This window comes from Schistocerca nitens, chromosome 4 (assembly GCF_023898315.1).
Source record: "Schistocerca nitens isolate TAMUIC-IGC-003100 chromosome 4, iqSchNite1.1, whole genome shotgun sequence".
Lineage (NCBI taxonomy): Eukaryota > Metazoa > Arthropoda > Insecta > Orthoptera > Acrididae > Schistocerca > Schistocerca nitens.
Genome location: NC_064617.1, coordinates 495,641,945 through 495,667,993, shown reverse-complemented (window position 1 = coordinate 495,667,993; position 26,049 = coordinate 495,641,945). Strand labels below are relative to the sequence as shown.

At 43.6% G+C, this 26,049-nt stretch overlaps 1 protein-coding gene across 1 annotated transcript in view; it reads left to right on the top strand.

Annotated features, from left to right (window-relative positions):
• The window catches only part of LOC126251894 (serine/threonine-protein kinase 32A), a 620,320-nt gene that overhangs the window by 583,990 nt on the left and 10,281 nt on the right, over window positions 1–26,049 (top strand). The window contains exons 8-9 of the mRNA XM_049952606.1: window positions 4,673–4,798; window positions 20,071–20,208. Coding sequence (XP_049808563.1) covers window positions 4,673–4,798; window positions 20,071–20,208 — 264 coding nt within the window. The remainder of the gene's footprint in view (window positions 1–4,672; window positions 4,799–20,070; window positions 20,209–26,049) is intronic.

Here is a 26,049-nt window from a genome sequence, read left to right as displayed (position 1 = left end):
TGCGCGACCGAATTCAGCGCCGCTTGCAGCTGTGAGCGAAGGGATGCCAACTCAGCCCTCATCCGAACACAGCAATCACAGTCCCTTCGTGTGAAACTCAAAATGCTCTGCAAGATGTGCAGCATCTTCTCTGGCCAGTACGATCTCCGAACTTGCCTCTAGCCGAGCACGTGTGGGATATGATGAAACCATTAGTGACTCGCAGTATTTGTCATCTATACTGTGGGGTTGCGGCAAGGATCGATACCGGGTACCTCAGAACAAATGTGTGTGAATTCCTAAGGGACCAAACTGCTGAGGTTATTGGTTATATTGTAACAAATAAGCCCTCGGTCACAAATAGTACAAACTTTAATTTTATTAATGTACTATATACCTAATGTTTTAGTACAGTTAGTCTAATTCTGAAGACGACGCTCATAGTAGCGTCGAAACCAGGTCCATTTTTGACTTAATATTTGTGACCGAGGGCTTATTTGTTACAATATAATTTTGACACGGTCACTGAATCTTAGCAGCTATGTTCAGAGGTTATTGATCCCTAGACTTACACACTAATTAAACTAGCCTACGCTAAGAACAATAGACACACCGATGCCCGAGGGAGGACTCGAACCTCCGGCGGCAAGTGCCGCGCAATCCATCCGTGACGCCTCAAAGCAGTCGGCCACTCGGCGCGGCTACTGATCTATAAATGTAACCTGTTTCATGTACTGTTGCAAAAACAAATCTTGTGTGACTTAGAAACTTCTAAAAGGGTGTTATAATTTTTTTCCACTGGTGTACACAAACGAAGTTTCCTAGTTCTTTTTCAATGGATGGTACTCCGTACATTTCTCGATATGGAGCGGAACCGCAAATATATCTAATTTCACGTTATTTTCCACTGGTGGCGCAAACTCTGTATGTCTGGTAGTAAATTTCATTTTTCCATTGTTTGAAAGGGATACAGGTCCATGTTGCTTCACGTCACCCGAAAGCCTTCCAGATGGATTTTTACATGGTGGCCTCCCTGTTCAACTAACTAATGGGCTGGACATATCTCTCTCTAAGGCTGGAGAGCCTTCATTAACATCGTCGGTAAGCCTGTATTTCGCCATCGAATAGAGAAGAGAGTTTTCTCTTCTTTGTAACTGCTAAAGGAATTGGAGAGCTCACAGTCTATTAGATAAATTGACTTTTTTTATTCATTATCTCGATTTCTTTGGAATATGGTACTAAAATAGGTTCCAATTCACACCATTACCTCCTTTCATGTGAGCATTGTATTGATTTACAAACATAGGCTTCACTACATCCTCTACGTTTTCTGTATTTTTCTCTTTGTGTTTGCGCCAGAAGCATCATAATTTTTGATATCATGCTGACATGTCGTTTTTCTTTCCATACAAGCAGAAGTATGTCACATAGAGAAAACTATGCCACCTTTCTTTATTATTATTTATGCCTCGGCTTTCAGTATTTGCGGTAAACTTCTATTCACCCTAATAGTACCATAGACTCTGGTTTTGTTTTTCAGTAGTAACTCTGCACTAGAGGTACTGTAACGCATAACAATTATCGTGGTAGATACAGTGCCACATACCAAGATAAGGGCCATGAACTGAGAGAACAACGTCTTCCAGTTTCGTTCCTTCTCCACTGTAAACCACCTTATTTCAGACAGCCTCTGTCACACCTACATACCATCCTAAGAAGTAACCCACACTTCGCAATTTTTGCAGGATCGTACGTTGGTAACCTCTCCATGGAATCACCCAGTCGTCCCAAGATAACTGTTGATTTGGTTTCTAAAATGTCCTGAATTTTTTGAAGAAATAACCCAGTACAGGTCTGTTTAGATCTGCTGCGACTCATAATTTGCGAAAATACTGTTGTGCCTATTAGAGGGTCTGTTGATCATTAATGTTTGCACCTACGTTTTATTGTTTGTCCCTTTAGAAAAAATTAGGTAAAGGAGATTCTTCATGTCTCTTTCTGTCGCAGCAGATTTCTTGAGTGCTTCAGGCCATGTTTTACGTTTCATTGAGACTTGATCGTCATAGGTGCACAACTCTTTGAAAAACAGTTCAAATAATCATTACTAACGATCAGACTAGTCACACAGGCTATAGAGTCACACTGCGCTGGAAACTCATGACCCGAGAATGATCTTCAAGCAGTTTCAACTGTGATTGTCAGTTTCACACCGATCGATGTCGTCATTATGACATAACGAACCATTCACAATAATGGCGTCACTTTCATAGTTATTGTCTTAACCACTGGACAACACTGCCACCTTACGCTTTTTCACATGTCTGAAAAAGACACTGTCGCTGGCATCGCCCTCAGAACCCTATATACAACAACATTAAGGGATAACTTTTTCGAAATGCCGTAATTGTCTTCCGTTGCAGTGCATGAGTTTGACACTTGGCTCAAAGGTGTCTACAGCCTTTCTCCCTAACGGTGCAAAAGTGTCGCGCCCTGCGACGTCACGCCCGAGCTCGGCGACACTTCAAACAGCAAGGTGTCGACACACGCAGAAGAAAGGCCACAGATATACGTTGCGTTAACGGTGTCACACTGGCACATAATTTCTCCACAATTCTAACCAACGCCCCTGTGGACGTGTCACCCTATGAGAAGGTTGTCACAGCATCTCTGCGATGAAGTTCAGAACCGCAACACTCATCGTTGAAATCAAATGGTTCATATGGCTCCGAGCACTGTGGGACTTAACTTCTGAGATCATCAGTCCCCTAGAACTTAGAACTACTTAAACCTAACTAACCTAAGGACATCACACACATTCATGCCCGAAGCAGGATTCGAACCTGCGACCGTAGCGGTCGCGTTGTTCCGGACTGTAGCGGCTAGAACTGCTCGGCCACTCCGGCCGGCTCAGCGTTGAAATCACGCGGTTTTCTTATCGCTGGTGGAAGAAAACGTTTCAGACATAACGCCACACAAAATCTGGTCGAAAAGGCCTCAGTGGCTGGTATAAAAGGCATCAGTGAAACCACTCCTTTCACGGGGCGTTGAATCCCACAAAATTCTCTATCAAAAGCGTAAGTTCGAAGTGCGATGAGCAACGGGAAAATTTTCTCGATAACCTTTGACACTGACAACACCCTAGGACGTTTCAGCTCTTCTGTAATGGCATTGTGGGACCACATCCGCTTTGAAAGTGATAGCACCCCTTTGAAAAACAGTGCCATCGCAATTTTTGCTCTTGTGTACAGTTTGGAACCGTTAGCGAGCATTCATAAACAATCGACGAAATTTGAACGCCATCCGAAGCAGGAAAGGGTAGTTCTTCTTTTCCAGCCCTCCTGTTTTGTGCCCTCTTGTGGTGTCATCACGCGCGAGTGCATTGTAAACATGTTAGTAAATAAGACGGCAACGGGTCAATCTAAGACCTCCCCCCCCCCCCCTTTCACCAGTTCGTCAACACCGTCTGTGCCATCCACGGACACATACTGAGTACTTTACACGTGTACCTGTCATAAACTTCGACACCAAATTCAGCCTGGCGGCTGCACTAGCGCCTGAAGGTAGACAACCTGCATTTCGAGGGAGCAGCGACGAGGCTTACTTGGTGCCGAAATTTCTGACAAGTGCATTTCTAACGTGATCAACAACGGTGCGTGGGTGGTATCGAGAGCGTTGCCGAACTAGGGCGGTGGGTGGGGATGGGCGGGAAGTTCGATCTCGTTCAATGCGGATGCAGTCCCACAACGGCCTTAGAGAAGGGTTGAAACAAACTAGGGTGTCAGTAGTGTCAAATGTTATCGAGAACACCGCACCGTGAACTGTCGTTTTCAACTACAAAATGTGTGGTAATCAACACCCAAGTGAAAGGGGTGGTTTATTGACACCCTTTATGCCACGCTCTGATCCCTTTTAATGTCGATTCCGAGCAGTCGTTTGTATGAAACGTTTTCCTCGGCCAAACGTACGAAACACGCGTGATTTCAACGCTGGGAGCCGAGGTTCTAGCATCCATCGCAGAAGAGTGAAAATAAGGTATGAAATTTGAGTAAGAGGGGACGTGACGCCCTTCTCGTTGTGTGACACGTTCCTGGGGCCATAGGGCAGAATTTCGGTGAAATTTGATGCCAATGTTACATCATTCACCGCAGTACAGGTGACATGAACTTCTAAGCTGTGGCTCTCCTTTCACAGGTGTCGACGTCTTGCTGTTTGAAGCGTCGCGAGCGTGAGGCTGACGTAGTAGGGTACCAAGTTTTTGCACCATTACATAGGAGTGTTGTAGCCACCTTTGAGCTAAATTTCAACTATCAAAATACCTTCCCAATGGTAAATAAGCAATCGGTACATGAAGACTATCACTTTGATACGTTGCTAATGGAGGTAAAGACTGTACGAAGTCTATAGGCAGTGTGTTGTAAACATGATTTATCTCGTGATTCGTCGGCAACAATTTGTGCGCGAAACGCTAGTAAACTCGGGATCCGTCCGCTAGTTGTTAAGTGAATATAAAGAAAATCGTATGACAGAATAAATACTCCTGTTTAGCAGTTACAGAGACGGATCTTCAAGTATCTTTAGTAGTTAGGGACTGATTTTACGACAAGCTTCATGTAGCCTTTTAAGGAACGCCCCGTGGTGCCGGTGGTTGCTCGCTGTGCTTGCCGCTGTAAGTAACTGTTTGTTCTCTTCACAGCTGCTGAGTGTGCGACCAGGTGCCCGGGTCAGCTCGATGGAGGAGCTGCGCAAGCTGCCATGCTACGCGCGCACGGACTTCGCCGCTGTGCTGCGGAAGGAAGTTAAGCCCGACTTTGTGCCTCCGGTAAGTGACGTCCACCTATTATTACACTGAGCTGATTAACTGGCTTCTCGGCTTATAGCAAGACGGCATGTAACGCTACCACCGACCACCTTTAAACGGCAATCGATACTAACGTTATACCTCTGCGAGGAATTTTTGAGATGTGACCGTGGGATAACCTAATGGAAGCAGAATAATCAAACTTGGATTCGTTTCCGAAATACTCCAACAGAGTGTAAGCAATAGTAAACTGCGGGTCAGGAACAGGCGTTCTCTCATCACAAAAGCAAGTTGTAACATTAAACATTAAAACAGGTCGCCAGCCTAATTAGGCTTTCTTGTATCTCGCCTGACGACACAGCAGAAGGCAGTGTCAAGGCTAACGTAGCCTTTCTTGACACACACACACACACACACACACACACACACACACACACACACACACACACACACACACACAGACAAAACCCTTCCTTGTATATCTGTTTGCACTACAACACAGTAACCCAACGTTAAACATAGATGTGCTACTAACTAGTAAGTCAGATAAGCCAATGAGATAGTAAACAGCAACATATGCCTCTCAAAAACACGTACCTTAAATGAACTAGGTGCAACAGTTTGTAAAACCATATAACGACACACATGAAACTAGTGGCAATAATAGACAGGGAAAAGCTTGAAATGATTCAGGATTTAAATCAGGAGTCTACTAATGATCATAATCTATAACTTCATTGCCTAGTACAGGGTTTCTAAGCATGTGCATTAATCGACTTGCATTAGAGTAGATAACACAGTAAACAGTTCTTTCTTAAACTCGCTTTGAAGCAACTGAACAAAATACAAATCTAACTACACTGGCTCCGAACGAGCCTTTGCATTGCTTCATTAAATAATTACGCTGGTACATGAGGATCGCTAAGCTTTCATGGTTTTAAGAACCATGCTCATTAACAAAACTACACCAGTATGTATGAGAAAAGCCAAGTATCCTTACGTTTAATTAATAGTTAAGTGAAGCACAACAAACTATAACTCTTTATATAACAAATGCATTTTCATATGCAGTCTTTTGACCTACTCAAAATTATAGCTGGCTGTACAAATGATAACACAACATTAATTTCAAGTTCAGCCACTTTCTCATAACAAATTAGGACAGTCGGAATTAAATTGACTGGGATAGGAATCCTTTCCAGGTTTGTGATTTGAGATAATCGCGGGTGTAAGACAGAGTTTTTAGTAACACCTTGACCATTATTAAATTCAAGCAAATTTCACAAATACCTGGTCCATTTACAGAATGTCAAATACAAAACAATTTAGTGGGAGGATGGTGGCACCATTTGCAGTGCCTATTAATCTGGCGGCGATGCAATCATGGTATTACTGTCGGTCTCGCCCTATAACGGATCTTCTTGGCGTCGAAAGAATGTAATTATGGACCAAGTCATTTGTAGTACATTACATAACAGTCATTTCAGTAATTATTTAAATTCAAACGTATAAACTAAACAACATCGTTCAAAAATTCACATAATTGAAACATGTATACAAAAAATGGTTCAAATGGCTCTGAGCACTATGGGACTCAACTGCTGAGGTCATTAGTCCCCTAGAACTTAGATCTAGTTAAACCTAACTAACCTAAGGACATCACAAACATCCATGCCCGAGGCAGGATTCGAACCTGCGACCGTAGCGGTCTTGCGGTTCCAGACTACAGCGCGTTTAACCGCACGGCCACTTCGGCCGGCAAACATGTATACATAGGCAAAGAATTTCCATGACAGATACATCATACATAAGCAATACTACAAACTGACACCGAAATATCGATACAGATACAAAATAGGTCAAAAACAGGTATTACAAGCACAGGCTGGTACCGGATTTTATTTTACTTCAAAATCAAAGCACGCATTCTTCACAGTGGAATATTTTTGACTACTTCCAAGTTCCGTTGAAATTTAAATTTTAGTTGCGTTAAATCAATCGAGATGAACGTACTATATCAGAGAGCGGAGATACGTTACATGTATTGTTATGGAAATATCTCGTCTTAAACCACATCCTGAATGGAGCTGTTCAAAACGGTTGAACAATTTCACAGTTGTATAGCTTCCACATCAATGACGATAGTAACAAGGGATTGTTCTCCACCTGTGCATAGTTTTACAAAGTTTTAGTTCTCGACAGAACAATCCGATTTTATAAGGATATGTGTTTCACATGCATGTATACATCATCTTGATTAGTTTTTACGATTCCGTTTAGAAACAGTAGTTTCATTTAACTTCCAAAAACTCCCAATGTTCCCGCTACCGGATATCTGAGAAACATGTAGACGATATTCGAACGTGTCCCAACAGGCATTAAATAAAACATCGTACGCCAGCACAATCTCGGGAGCCAGGATATTACACGACCCTTCGTGGAAGCAAACGTAGTGTATAACAATCTTCGTGACACACAGTATACCAGAGATGGATTTTATCGTGTCTGAGGCAATTACTATCACTGCTACTGGTATGCGGGGTAGCAGTTCTCCCAGAGTTTTGGAAGGGGAGGCGCACTGGCGAAGATTTCCACGAATTCTTATATAAAAGTTTCTTATCGTGAGATCAGGGCAATAGTTCCTTGAACGATCCGTATAGCTCTTATGGCAGGTCCATCACTAAGGCGACTTATTGTTAACAAATGCTCCTACATGCAGTGGCGAGTGCAGCGGTGTTCCATACTGTTGGAAACTAAAATATTCGTCATGTTCTAACATAAATTGTGGAAAAGCCTGTTCTCAAACGCATCCATGTACGTTATTTCTGCAAAAACGGACGGGCCGTCAATATTTTCTCCGGAAGCGGCACAAAACACGTGAAGCTTTGTAGGTACTTTCTATCGGTCGACTGTGGTATGTGGCTTGTGTGTTTAAAGGTGTTCGCTGATTCACTCATCCTTCATTTCGATGGAATATTTTTGCACATCTACTACTTCCGCTCGCTGGTCGATTTCGATATCTCCATGCTACCTGGGAAGTATTTAGCTTTCACTGGCGATCTTCGGAGAAAGAATCTCAGCATTTCAGCTAACAAAGTCTAGGGCTCTGTGGTACTATGTGAGCGCTTTGTGTCTGAAGGAAGGGAAGGAGACAGTTCCAAGGACACTTGCAAAGAGTCAGTTAAATGGAAGCAGTTGTAGTGAGGCAGTTAGCCTGTTGTGGGGAGTGCGCCGTCCTAAGTGGGCTTGCCATATATTGCAGTGCACCTTATTATCAGTTAATCAGTGCTGGTGAGTTTCGCGCGTGAACTGCATATTATTATGAGTTGGCGCGAGCAGGCAGTGCTGAGCCGGAAGAGGCTGATTCAACGTTGTTTGTATTAAACAAGATGTGGTCTAGTAATTCTTTTGCCACTCGGTTGTAGAGAACGAGTGCGTGATGCTGGTATTGCTATTGAGAATAGCTACAATATTAGTGTTGAAGGAGCAAGCTATATTTTCTGAATTGATTTTCTGAAATGACTATTATAGAGCCGAAGTAAAGTGTTACTGATTTCCTTTTCTTACCGCTTTGCGTGTATCTGGTGGTATTATGTCCGATGAACCGTGGAACAGAATGACGATTAGGCTGGGTCTAATATTCAGCAATGGTTACTTTCGCATCCAAATGTAAGCCGCCATCGGGAGTTAGTAAATCATGGTATTCATTCACCAAACAGACAGAAAATGTTTCTCTATGTTTCTTAATATTCCCGATTCAGGAATCGAAACAAATGTAAATGTATTGAGTGTAGCAGATGTTACGTGTTCTATTAAATTATACGAGGATTTGTTGTAGTAATTATTCTAATAAACCACAAGTTTACTTGAATTTTACAATTTCTCTACCTTCGTTACAATACTGTTCCATACTCATGCTTCTTCTAAAGTAATAACCTATAAATATTCTGTGATTAATATTACTACCGATTATTAACTTTTACTGCCTCAATATCGCGTGCATGAGAAATCACAATTGTAATGTTGTAAGTAACGCTGCCGAACGTCGAAGCTGCGCTTGCCGAATTCCTATCTTATCCTTTCTGGTAGTGTGGCGTTATCAGTCCTTGTATGAGCAATTTTATCTGTGATTTGACTTTGTATTCTCGTATATAAGGATAGGAGCTGTCCGTTAACAGCCTACAGAGGTCGTTTATTAATCGTACGACACCAGAAAATCTGTATAATACAAATAGATTGTACCGTTGCGCATTATACACTGAAGCACTAAAGAAACTTTTACTGGCATGCGTATTCAAATACAGAGATACGTAAACAGGTAGAATACGGCGCTGCGATCGGCAACGCCTATATAAGACAACAAGTGTATAGCGCAGTTGTTAGATCGGTTACTACTGCTACAATACTAGGTTATCAAGATTTAAGTGAGTTTGAACGTAGTGTTATAATCGGCGCAGGAACCATGGGACACAGCATCTCCGAGATAGCAATGAAGTGGGGGTTTTCCTGTACGACCATTTCACGAGTGTACCGTGAATATCAGGAGTCCGGTAAAGCATCAAATCTCCCACATCGCTGGGGCCAGGAAAAGATCCTGCAAGAACGGGACCAACGACGCCTGAAGAGAATCGTTCAACGTGACAGCATTACAACCCTTCTGCAAATTGCTGCAGATTTCAATGCTGGGCCGTCTGCGTGAAAACCATTCAGTGAAACACTATCAATATGGACATTTGGAACCGAAGGCCTGTTAGTGTACAATTTATGATTGCACGACACAAAGCTTTATGACTCGCCTGGACCCATCAACACCAACATTGGACTGTTGGTGAGAGAAAACATGATACCTAGTTGGACGACTCTCGTTTCAAATTGTATCGAGAGGAAGAACGTGTAGGGGTATGGAGACAACCTCATGAATCCATGGACTCTGTATGTCAGCAGGGGGCTGTTCAAACAGGTGGCGGCTCTGTAATGGTGTGGGGCGTGTGCACTTGGAGTGATATGGGACCCCTCATGCGTCTAGATACGAGTCTCACAGGTGACACATACGTAAGCATCCTATATAATCACCTGCATCGATTCATGTGAATTGTGCATCTCGACGGACTTGGGCAATTCCAGCTGGACAATGAGACACCCCTCATGTCCAGAATTGCTACAGAGTTGCTCCAGGAACACTCTTCTGAATTGAACCACTTCCTCTGGCCACCCAACTCCCCGAACATGAGCATATCTGGGATGCCTTGCACCGTGCTGTTCAGAAGACACCTCCACCTCCTCGAGCTCTTACGGATTTATGGACATCCATGCAGGATTCATGGTATCAGTTCCCTCCAGCATTACCGCAGACATTAGTCGAGTCCATGCCACATAGTGTTGCGGCACTTCTACGTGCTCGCGGGGCCCTGCAAGATATTAGGCAGTTGTACCAGTTTCTTAGACTCTTCAGTATATGTATTGGTTTCTGTCGAATCGTGCTTGGATTTAGTCATGCTCATTACTGATACCGATATCTCCTTTTAGCCGACGCCATACAGTGTCCTCCTAATTTTCATGTTATGGCGAGTCACTTTTCTTTCAAAAAAGGATGTATCATCATCTGTGAACACTAACTGTGAATGTAAGTTGTCGTCTGCGTCTGCACTCCCAGACGGAATTTACGAACCTCTACACATTGTTGCTTACCGCAAATATGAAAGCCTTGTAGCCACTGAATGCTGTATGGGCTGAAGCAAAAACGTCGCAACAAAAAGCGGTGGTGGTGGTGGTTAGTGTTTAACGTCCCGTCAACAACGAGGTCATTAGAGACGGAGCGCAAGCTCGGGTTAGGGAAGGATTGGGAAGGAAATCGGCCGTGCCCTTTCAAAGGAACCATCCCGGCATTTGCCTGAAATGATTTAGGGAAATCACGGAAAACCTAAATCAGGATGGCCGGAGACGGGATTGAACCGTCGTCCTCCCGAATGCGAGTCCAGTGTGCTAACCACTGCGCCACCTCGCTCGGTGCAACAAAAAGGTCAGACACGTTAGGAATGACTATATGTCTGCTGGCACCAGGAGTAGACTTCCGTGGATTTCGAGGAAAACATGCTGTACGTCCTGAACGCGCACTCGTGATCGTCATGTAGATTTCCTCCTAAATAAACAACCAGTGCCTTGATACAACTTTGAAATGTAGAAGATGCTATGGGGTACTCCCAACGAAAATAACACCACACAGTTGTAGCTGAATTGCACCTTTTGAAAGGAGGAACGCTTTACACTTGCAGTTGCTTTTTAGTCACCGTCTTGACTCGACACTCAGTACGCAATGAACGAGCGAACCAATGAATTTGGCAGCTGACACGGAAGTCCCATTCCGACAAACACATGAACCCACAACATACAGGTGGCGCCAAGTTTCGAAGCTTAAGCTAAAATCTGACTAAATTTTAAGAAAAACGTCAACGGTTTTCAAAGGTTTTCCCTTCCCAACAGAAATCTTTGCATCAGAGAAATGGGATGATGGCTGAACGCTGTCGAGTTTTTAATTATAAGACGATCGTACACAATTTTTATTTCATTACTCACCTGAACGTTAATATTTTGATCACAGGTGATTAATCAAGAAAGTGTTGAATGAAATATTGAAGCATAAAATATGTACTCTCTCAGCCAACATTTTCATATGCATCAAAGCTGTCAACGCGAGCTGTGTGAATTGCTGCCACGTAGATGCAACCTGTTTAGGAATGTAGCCACAGTCAAAATATAGGGTAAGTCAGAAAGAAAGAACAGATTTCAAATGTTTCTTACAGACAAACTGCAAAAGATAGGAACATCGAAACATTAGTCTATTTCATTTCACATACGAATCAATATGACTCTGTTTATTGAGTCTACAGCAGTTCGATTTCTCAGCTCTTGAAAAGTAGCTGCCATAGGTGGGACACAGACTCTATCTTTCATATAAACTAAAAAAAAAAAAAAAATCAAGTTCTTATTGTCCACGTCTTCCATTCCAGTGTTGTGGGACGGTGTTGTTAAGCTGGCGCCGCACCTCAAGGTGAAATTAAGGCTAGGCGCCGTCATGCGTAAAAATGAAATCATCGGAATCTTCGTGAATTTGAGGAAACAAGCAATTTTGCATCATGTCCGCGTTTGATATTCCTGTCTCAGTTTCTTCGGCAAAAAAAGAGGCTCCATAAACTTTGTGAATGGAAATAGCACAAAACAAATTCAGTTCCGGTGAGTCTTTCACGTTGGACAACAATGCCATCATTTTGTGACGCCCAGATTCTTACATTATGGCGGTGTACTTTACCCGGTAGACGAAATGTCGATCTGTCCGAAGAGATGTGTCGTTCACGAAAAGTGTCCTCTTCTTTGTCCTAGGAAATCGAAATGCTAAATTTGTACCTTCTGTTACGGTCGTTGGAACAAAATTACTGCAGTAACTGCAGCTTGTAAGGCTTCATACGCAGGTTTCGTTTCAGAACGCTCCATACCGTTGTTTGAGTAAGTTGAAGTTCCTGGCTTGCCCGTCTTGTGAACTTCCGCGGGTTTCGTGTGAACGGATCTCGTATGCTGATGACTTTTTCATGACACGTGCGTGGCCGAACAGTGCTCTTCTCCTGGCATATCGAACAAATATCCAAGAATTTGGTATGACAGTCATGAATGTACGTATACAGAGGCGACTTCTCGCTGAATCTATTATGTCTCCGTGCTCATTGTTAAATATGTGGGGTCTAGGAAGCCTGTTTACTAGGTTGGCTAGACAAGCAATTCAAACAAATCGTATTAATGAGTTTTATTACAAAAACGTAAATGGCAATACTTAAATTTGACAATTACACAGAAGTGTCACAAGCAAAGAGCGGCATACAAAGTAAGCAGTATCTTCAGTATAACAATTCCCAAGTCTGTGTTGATAATGATGATGATGATGATGATGATGACGATGTGTTTGGTTTGTGGGGCGCTTAACTGCGCGGTCATCAGCGCCCATACAAAGTCCCAATTTTTTCACGGTCCAATTTTTTTCACAGTCCAGTCTATCCACTGTCACGAATGATGATGATGATGATGATGATATGATGAGTACAGCACAACCACCCAATTTACGCCAAAACAGTATCGACGGCAGAATGCACATTGCACATTGCACATGAACAATGGATTGACTTCGCGCAAAGTCCAACACACAAAATGATTCCTCTTGTGTTCTAGTCGCCACGTTGCAGCACAGCTTGCCAAAACTTTGAACCCTCCTCTATCCAGTGACATGCGTTGAAACCTGTTCTTTATTTTTGTTTACCGGGTATAACTTAAATTGGTTTTAAATAAATACGTGATACAATGTAAATACTGTAAAATTTAGGAGAGGAAGTACTGTATATTTTTGTTACTATTACTTCCATGTGAGAAACCACATGTGCTTTTACGATTATTGTAATAACTATTGACTTAGCTTCTTCCCAATGTCATTACGTAACGTGGGACAACTGTTCTGGTCTAAGTTTCTTTAGTCTCTTCAGAGCAAGATCATACGTTGTAAACTAGGATGTGCTGATAATTTATCCATGCATCAATTTGACTAGGTCTATACAACTTTTGGATATGTACCAGGCGACTGGTACTAAACCTTCCGTCAAACAAGCGCTTTGTAAGAGAATGCAATGTTTAGCAGGCTCTGGTCTCTCATCAAAAGCTTGGAGTCCTCTAAATTTTCGATCTTACAGTTCTTATACAGTATCTTGATATTTTTCTCTGTATCGGCAGCTAATTTATTCATCCTTTCCTCTTTTCCAGAGTGCCTCGATGTCGATGGATTTATTTTCAAAATTAATTATGCTTGGTGTAATAGGTGTAAGTACAGATATTTCTGTTGATCCTGAGGACAGCGTTTTGAACAATATTACATTAGTACACTACTGGCTATTAAAACTGCTACACAAACAAGAAATGCAGATGCTAAACGGGTGTTCATTGGACAAGTATATTATACTAGGACATGTGATTACATTTTCACGCCATTTGGGTGCATAGATCCTGAGAAATCAGTACCCAGAACAACCTCCTCTGGCCGTAATAACGGCCTTGATACGCCTGGGCATTGAGTCAACAGAGCTTGGATGCCCATGCACCTTCAACACGATACCACAGTTCATCAAGAGTCGTGACTGGCGTATTGTGACGAGCCAGTTGCTCGGCCACCATTGACCAGACGTTTTCAATTCGTGAGAGATCTGGAGAATGTGCCGGCCAGGGCAGCAGTCGGACATTTTCTGTATCCAGAAAGGCCCGTCCAGGACCTGAAACATGCGGTCGTGCATTATCCTGCTGAAATGTAGGGTTTCGCAGGGATCGAATGAAGGGTAGAGCCACGGGTAGTAACACATCTGAAATGTAACGTTCACTGTTTACAGTGCCGTCAATGCGAACAAGAGATGACCGAGACGTGTAACCAGTGGCACCCCATACCATTATGCCGGGTGATACGCCAGTATGGCGATGACGAATACACGCTTCCAGTGTGTGTTCATCCCGATGTCGCCAAACACGGATGCGACCATCATGATGCTGTAAACAGAACTTGGACTCATCCGAAAAAATTACGTTTTGCCATTCGTGCACCCAGGTTCGTCGTTGAGTACACCATAGCAGGCACTCCTGTCTGTGTTGGAGCGTCAAGAGTAACCGCAGTCATGGTTTCCGAGCTGATAGTCCATGCTGCTGCAAACGTCGCCGAACTATTCGTGCAGATGGTTGTTGTCTTGCAAACGTCCCCATCTGTTGATTCATGGATCGAGACGTGGCTTCACGATCCGTTACAGCCATGCGGATTAGGTGCCTGTCATCTCGACTGGTAGTGATACGAGGCCGTTGTGATCTAGCACGGCGTTCCGTATTACCGTGCTGAACCCACCGATACACTGCTAACAGTCATTGGATCTCGACCAACGCGAGCAGCAATGTCGCGATACGATAAATCGCAATCGCGATAGGCTACAATCCGTCCTTTATCAAAGTCGGACACGTGATGGTACGCATTTCTCCTCCTTACACGAGGCGTCACAAAAACGTTTCACCGGGCAAAGCCGGTCAAATGCTGTTTGTCTATGAGAAGTCGGTTGGAAACTTTCCTCATGTCAGCACGTTGTAGGTGTCGCCACCGGCGCCAACCTTGTGAGAATGCTCTGAAAAGCAAATCATTTGCATATCACATCATCTTCTTCCTGTCGGTTAAATTTCGCATCTGTAGCACGTCATCTTCGTGGTGTAGCAATTTTAATGACCAGTAGTGTATTTACACCATCTTCACACTAGTAATTATAGTTATTAGAAGAAGTGTGTTTCTAGGAAGGCTGGTATCTCCAATGGTACATGTGGCGAGAGCAAGCCACTGATGCATATTTTCATTTGGCAGCAGTTCAGGTGGTGAAGTTTGGATGCGTGGATGCACGATGATTGACTAACTGACAAGCGTACTCATCTTTGTGGTGCAGTTACGACTGTGCAGAAAACATCAGGTCGTAAAGTTCATGACGTGTTTGTAGGAAAAATTACCAACATACTGCTGGCTGTACATATTACTATGTCAGATATAAAGGTATCTGCACTTCTGCCTTTTAGATCCAGTGCCGGCCGCGGTGGTCTCGCGGTTCTAGGCGCGCAGTCCGGAACCGTGCGACTGCTACGGTCGCAGGTTCGAATCCTGCCTCGGGCATGGATGTGTGTGATGTCCTTAGGTTAGTTAGGTTTAAGTAGTTCTAAGTTCTAGGGGACTAATGACCACAGCAGTTGAGTCCCATAGTGCTCAGAGCCATTTGAACCTTTTTGATCCAGTACTTACATAAGAGGCGTTCCATAAATAATGCAACACATTTTTTCTCTGAGAGCAAGTTTGTTTTATTCAGGATTACAATACACCACATCGTTCCCCACTCTTTGGCTACAAAACCCAGTTTTTCAGCATGATTTTCGTTCGATGCGACGGCATTACATGACCTTACTGGGAGGGCCTGTATGCCCACATGTTTCCACTCTACCGGTCGACGTCAAAGCCAACGTCTTACTGCATCAGTAAACTCCCCATCATACATGTAGCGCTTCCTGTGGCGACCTTCATTGGCTCAAACAGAAGGAAATCGCAAGGTGCAAGATCCAAGTTATAGGGTGTATGAAGAAGAAGAGTAAAATCAGTTTTGTGAGCTCCTCTAAGGTATGCAGACTTCTGCAACGCCTTGCGTTGTCATGGAGAAGCAGAAGTTCGTTTTCATTTTTGTGACGACGAACATGCTGGAGTTCCAACGATGCCGGAATCACAGATGTGTGAGGCCGGCTAACATACGAGAGATCGGACAGGTTTGCATGAGCGTGTTGAAATAATGACAGACGCCTCGCCCAACGACTCACCGTGCTTTTGTTCACTGCCAGCTAACTGTACCTATTCTGCAAGCGCCTATGAATAGCTTCGATGCTGTGGTTTTCCGCCAACAGAAACTCAGTTACAGCTCTCTGCTTGGTAGGCATCTCCGCTACAGACCCTACCTGGTGGAACTTCATGAAAGTGTAGGGGCTGAAGCTGGAATATTTCGCGATTTCCTACAACAAATTACGCATTTTTTCAACAGAAATTGGTGGAGAGAAAGAGGTTGCATTACCTTTTGAACGCCCCTCGTAAATTATCCTGTGCTAGTGCTTCTGCAAGCATGTATGTCCGGTGCCAGCTTCTCGATGTCTTAACTATATATTTCCTAGGGACTTCTCGATTATTGTACAGGGTGATTATAGTCAAGGTTCGTGTTTGAAAACGCTGTAAGAGATAAACAAACACTCGTCAGAGTAAAGGCCGGTCCTCAGTTTGTTTCTGAGACGCTAGACATGATTGTCTCAATGCAGGATCACGCGCTGCTGGTATAGCACTTTTACAAGAACGGCGACCGTGCACCCGTAGTTGCGCCAAAGTTCTGGACACTTAAGTGTATGAGAAAACGCGTTGTTCCGATGTCTGCCAAGGGTTTCAGAAAATGATTAAGATATAGAGAAATATAGGTTCTATTGAAGTGCAGTTTCGCAGAGGGAGCGGAACAGGCGATCTGACGTTAGTAGAGGATGTGGTGTCAACATTGCAGGAGGAGTCGAGCGGCGGTGGGCAAACATGCAGTGCATCATGAAGAATTGCCCAATCTTTGGACATGTCAGTGACTTCGGAGCAGTTACTTCTACGAAGCACCCTGCATATCTCTCCATTCAAAATTACGCACGTTCTAGAGTTGTTTAATGCTGTCAGCCAGTAAGGAAAACGTATGCTCCAGAATTTCTTGTTCGCATGGAAGTAGACAATGAATGGTCATGAAATATTTTATGGAGAAACGATGCCCATTTCCAAGACTATGCCAGTACACAGAATTTCAGAATATGGAAAATGGAAAATCCACTCGCACATCAACCGGTACAACTTTATTCTGCGTAGGTAACTTCGTGGTGTGAGTCGACGACATCATTTATCACAGAGCCATTTTTTTTTTTTTGTTTTTTTGTCGAGGAGATGGGTCCTGCGGGTACCTGTGCCGTCAGTGGTAAACACTATGCCATTGCAAATCTTCAACAACGTGAATGTATGAGCAGGATTATTTTTATGTAGCCTGGCGCTCCTCGGCACATTGCGTAGCCAGTGAGGAAGCTGCTGCAGCGGCATTTTGGAAGTGGTAGAACTATCAGCCGTCGCTTCCCTACATCCTGGCTGTCCAGTTCACCTGATCTTAATCCGTGTGACTTCTGGCTGTGGAGTTATCGCAAAGATGCTGCGTTCAGTACTCTAAGAATGTAGCTGAAATGAAGGCACGCATTCCGCAACACATTCTGAATAAAACCCCTGAGACGCTCCGATCTGTTGTGGAACATGTTGTTCCTCGATTTCTAATTGCACCAAAAACGGTGGACAACACATTGAACATGTCTTGGCCGCTGTCATGACAGTCAAGAATCAATATCACTGTGACATTTTTATGTGGTTTGAGGGTTCAGGACAATTAAAAACAGATTTCTTCCATGCGATGTGGTTCGACGTTGCCGGGATGGATGGGATTTTCTAGCTAATAGTGCCACAACTATTGAAAGCCAGACTTGACCACTCATGCACATTGCACAGTACCGCTGGTTTGATGTGCAACTCATATCATAGCCGTTGTATGGCGAATCACCAGTTGAAACTCTAACTTTAATCATAATCTCTTTGTATTGTAAGGTTACCATGACGAATGATCAGATATGAAGCCTCGGTTTGATTATTGGGTGTTACTTACCATGAAATTCTTTACATCAAAATTCAGTGCCAGGCTGCGACTCGAATTTGGTAATTTGGAGTATAGTTTCTCACTGAAATCAATCGCAAACGCTACATAGACAGACTGCATTTACATATCTTATCTTCTGACACTGAAGAGAGCCATTAGGAATCTCAGTTAGCTCATTTGCCGAATCAGAGACAGTGAAAGCTAAAGATATGGAAGATAGTATCGTTTGAGGACAATATTTCAATATCTCAACATATTTCTTGTCGAACTACCGTTGTTGCTAAAATGAAGTGTTGTACGGTGTTGTCGTTGTCTGGGAGATTGAAAAGTAGACGAAACCTTGTATCTGCAATCGTTTCCATTCTTTATTGTGCGTGTTGTTTCTTGCGTATAACGATACTAAGTGAGACTGGAGATAGACTGCGCTGTTTTCATTGTTGACTGCAGGGAGAGAAGGGGTGATACACATTGCAACTACAAATCGTTTACATTCGTTACATTAGGAAAATGGAAAGGGAAATATCAAGAAATTTAATCCTTTGTTCAGATCATAGTGTCTGTTGGCTCAGTGCGATGGCTACAAGCAAATATATGCATTTAAACGGTCTGGACGTTAATAGAAAATGATATTGTCTTGAGTTTAACGTTTACTATTTGTGGCTGGAGATGGACTGCGCTGTTTTCACTGTTCACGACAGTGCGAGAAATGGTGGGATACATTGCAGCTACTGATCCTTTACACTTCTTACGTAAGGAAAATGGAAAGTGAAATACTAAGAAATTAATTTTATTTTAAGAAATTATTAAGAAATTTAATTTAATTTTGTCTCAGCTCATAAATATTTGCAGATATCCCCAAAACAGTCATACATGGACAAAATAAAAATCGACGTACATTTCACACATTCATTTTGTTCTAAATCGTAAATAATCGCAGCTATCCATAACAGAGTCGTTCATGGCTCTGTAACTATTCTTCATTTGGTTAGTGTTTTAGAAGTACTTGTAGCCAATTTTACTTTGATTCAGGACAGAATAATTCATGTCTTTGGGTTATGCGAGTGGTGCCCATGCGCTGTCCTTTCCTTAGTTAATTTAAAAAATTATCTTCGTTGTTGATACTGCTCATTTAAACACAAACAGATTTTAGAAGCACGCACACGCATTTATACAAGGTATATCATGTACAGTGCTCATTTAGCTTGTTATATGTTCCCGTTGGCAAGCGGGTTACACATTCCACAGGCAGGCAACTCACGTAGAGCTACTTAAAGTTCTGCAGGACAAGGTTAACGAGTTGAATTCTGTTTGCATATTCAGCTGCAAGCGGAAAACAAAGTTCGTCCTGTCAGAAACAGTCGAGGAATTTAGTTAGGGAAATCCGCTTTTTGATAAAGACCTGAACTACACGTACCTAGACGTAAGAGGCAAAGCAACGAACACTACTTGTATCAGTTGCCATATTTTTGTTATTGTGGTCTTCAGCCCGAAGTCTAGTTCTATGCTACTCACCATACTGCTCCATCTGCGCCAGCCTCTTCATTTCCGAATAACTACTGCAACATACATACTTCTGAATCAGTTTAAAATTACGTAAATTGCGATACACTATGATTTAGTTAGCGAAGCGGTGCGAGTGGGAAGACACAAGATTCAATTAGTAAGAGTCAAAATCCATTTCTCATTCGTTTTCGTCTTTCGTGGTTTCTCTAAGCAATTCTCACGAATGTTAGAAAATTCCATGTCTGACTTCCCTCGTAATACTTTCTAATGGAAATGATACTGTATCTCCCATAACGACACTATCAGTTACATGTTAATCACTAATCTTCATTTGCTTTAGCATAAAGTTCTGTTTACTAGCCCTCAGCTACAAAATTCTCGGTGATGAGTTAAAGGTGTTTTTGTCTGCACATTTGCGTAAATATATCAATACCGTCAAGGTCTTTAAAGAACTAAATCGTGACACGTAAATTACATTATAATGAAACAATTATTTTATTGCAGAAGGACCATCTCAACTGCGATCCTACTTTTGAGCTGGAAGAGATGATAATTGAAACCCGACCACTTCACAAGAAGAAAAAACGCCTTGCCAAGCAGCGCTCTTTGCGAGAGATGCAGGGGTCAGTGAGTGTTGATATGGTGAGTTTTGGAATGCACACATGTATAACTCAAATATGGATTTTTCATTCAGACTAAATTAAAATCTGGAAACAATTATCCTACCTAGTAGTTTTGTATACACCTTACAGTTTGTGGCGGAGGGCAGCTCTGGTACCAATTATTAGTTCCCCCTTTTCTGTTCCGCTCGCTAAAGATGCGTGGAAGGAGCGCCTGCCTTAAGCTTCCGTAGGAGTTCTCATTCGTCTGTGTGTTTCATCGCGGCCAGATTCGCATTACATCATGGTGTGCAGGTGCTTTTGACTTCTTCACGGATGTACCTCACTTTTTTTTGGCGTTAGTCTTCTCACTGGTCTGATGCGGCTCACCACCAATTCCTCTACTGTGCCAACATTTTCATCTCAGCGTAGCACTTACAACCTACGTCCTCAATTACAGGGTGACAATTATCTAACTACATGAAAAAATACGCAAATTAGTTACAAACTGCGTGGTGCACCCACTATATTCAACATGTAAACGTCACTACATGTATTCGGATTTAGGTTATGACACGTCAGATATGCCTACCATCATTGGCGATGATGTGAAGCAGAAAGTGTCGGAACATCGATGCTGTCGATGACCTCCTGAATAGTTGTTTTCAGCTCAGAAATGGTTTTGGCGTTATTGCTGTACACCTTCCTTTAATATAGCCCTACATAAAGAAGTCGTATGTTTTTCTACCGAGGGGGAAGTGACCATGAGAAAAAGATTCAATAATCAACGAAAGGATAACGGTCTACGAGTCACTGCGTGGCATATAAGAAGCTTGAACGTGGTAGGAAGCTAGAAAATCTGAAGAGGGAAAACAAAGGCTCAATCTAAATATGGTAGGGGTCAGTGAAGTGAAATGGAAAAAAAGACAAGGATTTCTGGTCTTGTGGGTCTACGGTAATATCAACAGCAGCAGAAAATGTTATAACGGGAGTAGGATTCGTTATGAATAGGAAGGTTGAGCAGAGAGTGTCTTATTGTGAACAGTTCGGTGACAGGGTTGTTTTTATCGGAATCGACAGCAAACCAACACCGACAACGATAGTTCAGGTATGCCGACGTAGCAAGCTGAAGATGAAGAGATAGAGAAAGTATATGAGGATATTGAAAGGCTAATACAGTACGTAAATGGAGACGAAAATCTAATATTCCTGGGAGACTGGAATGCAGTTGTAGGGGAAGGAGTAGAAGAAAAGGTTACAGGAGAATATGGGCTTGGAACAAGGAATGAGAGAGGTGAAAGACTGAGTTCCGCAACAAGTTTTAGATAGTAATAGCGAATACCCTGTTCAAGAATCACAAGAGGAGGAGGAGGTGGTATAAACACTTGGAGAAGGCCAAGTGATAATGGAAGACTTCAGGTAGATTACATCATGGTCAGACACAGATTCCGTAATCAGTTTCTGTATTGTAAGGCGTACCCAGGAGCAGATATAGACTCAGATCACAATGTAGTAGCTACGAAGAGTAGGCTGAAATTTAGCGGATTAGTCAGGAAGAATGCATAAGCAAAGAAGTGGGATACGGAAAAACTAAGAAATGACGAGACACGCTTGAAGTTCTCTAAGGCTGTAGATACAGCAATGAAGAATAGTCAAATGTGCAGTACAGTTCAAGAGGAATGCACATCTCTAATAAGGCCAATCAGAGAAGCAGGAAAGAAAAACATATGCACAAAGAACATAACTGTAAAGAAACCACGGATAACAGAAGAAATACTTCAGCTGATCGGTGAAAGAAGGAAGTACAAGAATATTTAGAGAAATTCTTAAATACAGAAAACACTCCTGGAAATTGAAATAAGAACACCGTGAATTCATTGTCCCAGGAAGGGGAAACTTTATTGACACATTCCTGGGGTCAGATACATCACATGATCACACTGACAGAACCACAGGCACATAGACACAGGCAACAGAGCATGCACAATGTCGGCACTAGTACAGTGTATATCCACCTTTCGCAGCAATGCAGGCTGCTATTCTCCCATGGAGACGATCGTAGAGATGCTGGATGTAGTCCTGTGGAACGGCTTGCCATGCCATTTCCACCTGGCGCCTCAGTTGGACCAGCGTTCGTGCTGGACGTGCAGACCGCGTGAGACGACGCTTCATCCAGTCCCAAACATGCTCAATGGGGGACAGATCCGGAGATCTTGCTGGCCAGGGTAGTTGACTTACACCTTCTAGAGCACGTTGGGTGGCACGGGATACATGCGGACGTGCATTGTCCTGTTGGAACAGCAAGTTCCCTTGCCGGTCTGGGAATGGTAGAACGATGGGTTCGATGACAGTTTGGATGTACCGTGCACTATTCAGTGTCCCCTCGACGATCACCAGTGGTGTACGGCCAGTGTAGGAGATCGCTCCCCACACCATGATGCCGGGTGTTGGCCCTGTGTGCCTCGGTCGTATGCAGTCCTGATTGTGGCGCTCACCTGCACGGCGCCAAACACGCATACGACCATCATTGGCACCAAGGCAGAAGCGACTCTCATCGCTGACGACGACACGTCTCCATTCGTCCCGCCATTCACGCCTGTCGCGACACCACTGGAGGCGGGCTGCACGATGTTGGGGCGTGAGCGGAAGACGGCCTAACGGTGTGCGGGACCGTAGCCCAGCCTCATGGAGACGGTTGCGAATGGTCCTCGCCGATACCCCAGGAGCAACAGTGTCCCTAATTTGCTGGGAAGTGGCGTTGCGGTCCCCTACGGCACTGCATAGGATCCTACGGTCTTGGCGTGCATCCGTGCGTCGCTGCGGTCCGGTCCCAGGTCGACGGGCACGTGCACCTTCCGCCGACCACTGGCGACAACATCGATGTACTGTGGAGACCTCACGCCCCACGTGTTGAGCAATTCGGCGGTACGTCCACCCGGCCTCCCGCATGCCCACTATACGCCCTCGCTCAAAGTCCGTCAACTGCACATACGGTTCACGTCCACGCTGTCGCGGCATGCTACCAGTGTTAAAGACTGCGATGGAGCTCCGTATGCCACGGAAAACTGGCTGACACTGACGGCGGCGGTGCACAAATGCTGCGCAGCTAGCGCCATTCGACGGCCAACACCGCGGTTCCTGGTGTGTCCACTGTGCCGTGCGTGTGATCATTGCTTGTACAGCCCTCTCGCAGTGTCCGGAGCAAGTATGGTGGGTCTGACACACCGGTGTCAATGTGTTCTTTTTTCCATTTCCAGGAGTGTATAAGACGCTGAGGAACGAAATAAATAGGAGATGCAGGGAAGCTAAGACGAAATGGTTGCATGAAAGATGTGAAGAAATCGAAAAAGCAACTTATTCGGAAGGAATGACTAAGCATATAGGAAAGTCAGAACAACCTTCGGTGAAATTAAAAGCATGGGTGGTAACATTAAGAGTGCAACAGGAATTGCGTCGTTAACTGTAGAGGAGAGAGCGGATGGCTGGAAAGAGTACATTGAAGGCCTCTATGAGGGGCCGTCCGCGGTGGTCTTGCGGTTCTAGGCGCGCAGTCCGGAACCGTGGGACTGCTACGGTCGCAGGTTCGAATCCTGCCTCGGGCATGGATGTGTGTGATGTCCTTTGGTTAGGTTTAAGTAGTTCTAAGTTCTAGGGGACTGATAACCACAGCAGTTGAGTCCCATAGTGCTCAGAGCCATTTGAACCAACCTCTATGAGGGAGAAGATATGTCTGATGCGGTAGAAGAAGAAACAGGAGTCGATTTAGAATAGATAGGGGATCCAGTATTAGAATGAATATCAAAATCAAATCAGGCAGAAGCGATAGATAACATTCCATAGGAATTTCTAAAATTATTAGGGAAAGTGGCAACAAAACGACTATTCCCGTTGGTGTGTAGAATGTACGAATTTGTCAATATACAGTCTGACTTTCGGAAATATGTCATCCACACAATTCCAAGACTGCAAGAGCTGCCAAGTGCGAGAATTATCACACAGTCAGCTTAACAGCTCATGCATCCAAGTTGGTGACAGGACTAATATACAGAAGAATGGAAAAGAAAATTGAGACGGTGTTAGATTATGATTAGTTTGGCTTTAGGAAACGTAAAGGCACTAGAGAGGCAATTCGGACGTTGTGGTTAATAATTGAAGCAAGACTAAACAAAAATCTAGACCCTTTCATAGGATTTGTCGATCTAGAAAAAGCGTTTGACAATATAAAGTGGTGCTAGATGTTCGAAATTATGTGAAAAATAGGGATAAGCTATAGGGAGAGAGGGGTAATATAGAATATGTACAAGAAGCAAGAGCGAATAATAAAAGTGGGCGACCAGGATAGAGATATTCTCGGATTAAAATGGGTGTAAGACAGGGATACAGTCTTTCGCTCCTACTGTTCAGTCCATACATCGAAGACGGAATGATGGAAATAAAACAAAGTTTAAGGAGTGGAAATAAAATTCAAGGTGAAAGGGTATCTGTGATTCCATTCGCTGATGACATTGCTATCCTGAGTGAAAGTGAAGATGAATTACATTATCTGCTCAATGGAATGGACGGTCTAATGAGTATAGAATATGGACTGAGAGTCAATCGAAGAAAGACGAAAGTAATGAGAAGTAGCAGAAATGAAAACAGTGAGAAACTTAACATCAGGATTGATGATCACGTAGTAGATGAAGTTAATGAACTCTGCTACCTGGGCAGCAAAATACGCAATGGCCCAAATGACGGACGGAGCAAGGAGGACGTCAAAGGTAGCCTAGAACTGGTAAAAAGGGCATTCCTGGCCAAGAGAAATCTGCAAGTATCAAACATAGGCCTTAATTTGAGGAATCAGTTTCTGAGAAATGTGGAAATTTTTGGTAAGTTCCTATGGGATCGTACTGCTGAGGTCATCGGTATCGGTCCCTAGGCTTAACACACACACACACCCCTATGCCCGAGAGAGGACTCAAACTTCCGATGGAGTGGATCGGGGGAGAAGGGGGCAGCCGCGCGAACCTTGGCAAGGCGCATCACACCGCAAGGCTACTCCGCGCGTCTTATCTTCTGAGAATATACACTTGGAGCACAGCATTGTATGGTAGTGAGACATGGTGTGTGGGGAAACCGGAACAGAAAAGTATCGAAGCATTTGAGATATGGTGGTACACAAGAATGTTGAAAATTAGGTGGACTTATAAGGCAAGGAATGAGGAGATTCTGTGCAGAATCGGAGAGGAAAGGAATATGTGGAAAACACTGAAAACACAGACAAGGAGAAGGGACAGGATGATGGGACATATGTTAAGACGTCAGGGACTATCTTCCATGGTACTAGAGGGAGCTGCAGAGGGCAAAAACTGTAGAGAGACAAAGATTGGAATCCATGCAGCAGATAATTGAGGATGTATGTCGCATGTGCTACTCTGATATGGAGAAGTTGGCACAGGAGAGATATTCGTGGCGGCTGCATCAAACCACTCAGAAGACTGATGACTCAGAAAAGAAAAAAAAAATAGGGGTGAGATGCAGGTCTTCACCAACAATTTGTCGCAGTGTCTCCCTGTTGATTCCCAACTGCTGTGCAGCTTGTTCGATAGTTTTCCTGGAGTTGGTTTGAAGCACAGCGCCTATGTTCTAAATGTTTTCAGACGTTTTCACCCTTTTTGGACGACCGACATTGCGAACACTGTCATCACGAACACTACCTATTCTCTCAAACTTGGGAATCAAATTCTTGATTATTAGGACAACTGGATCGCTTATCTCCAGCTTGAACTCGGTTTCAAACTTCCTTCGAGTCGCAGTCGGGTTGTTATCGCTCGTCTAGTATTCTTTCACAAGCAATATACCCTCAGGCACGCTGTACCGTGACATTTTCACTTGCAAATGCCCG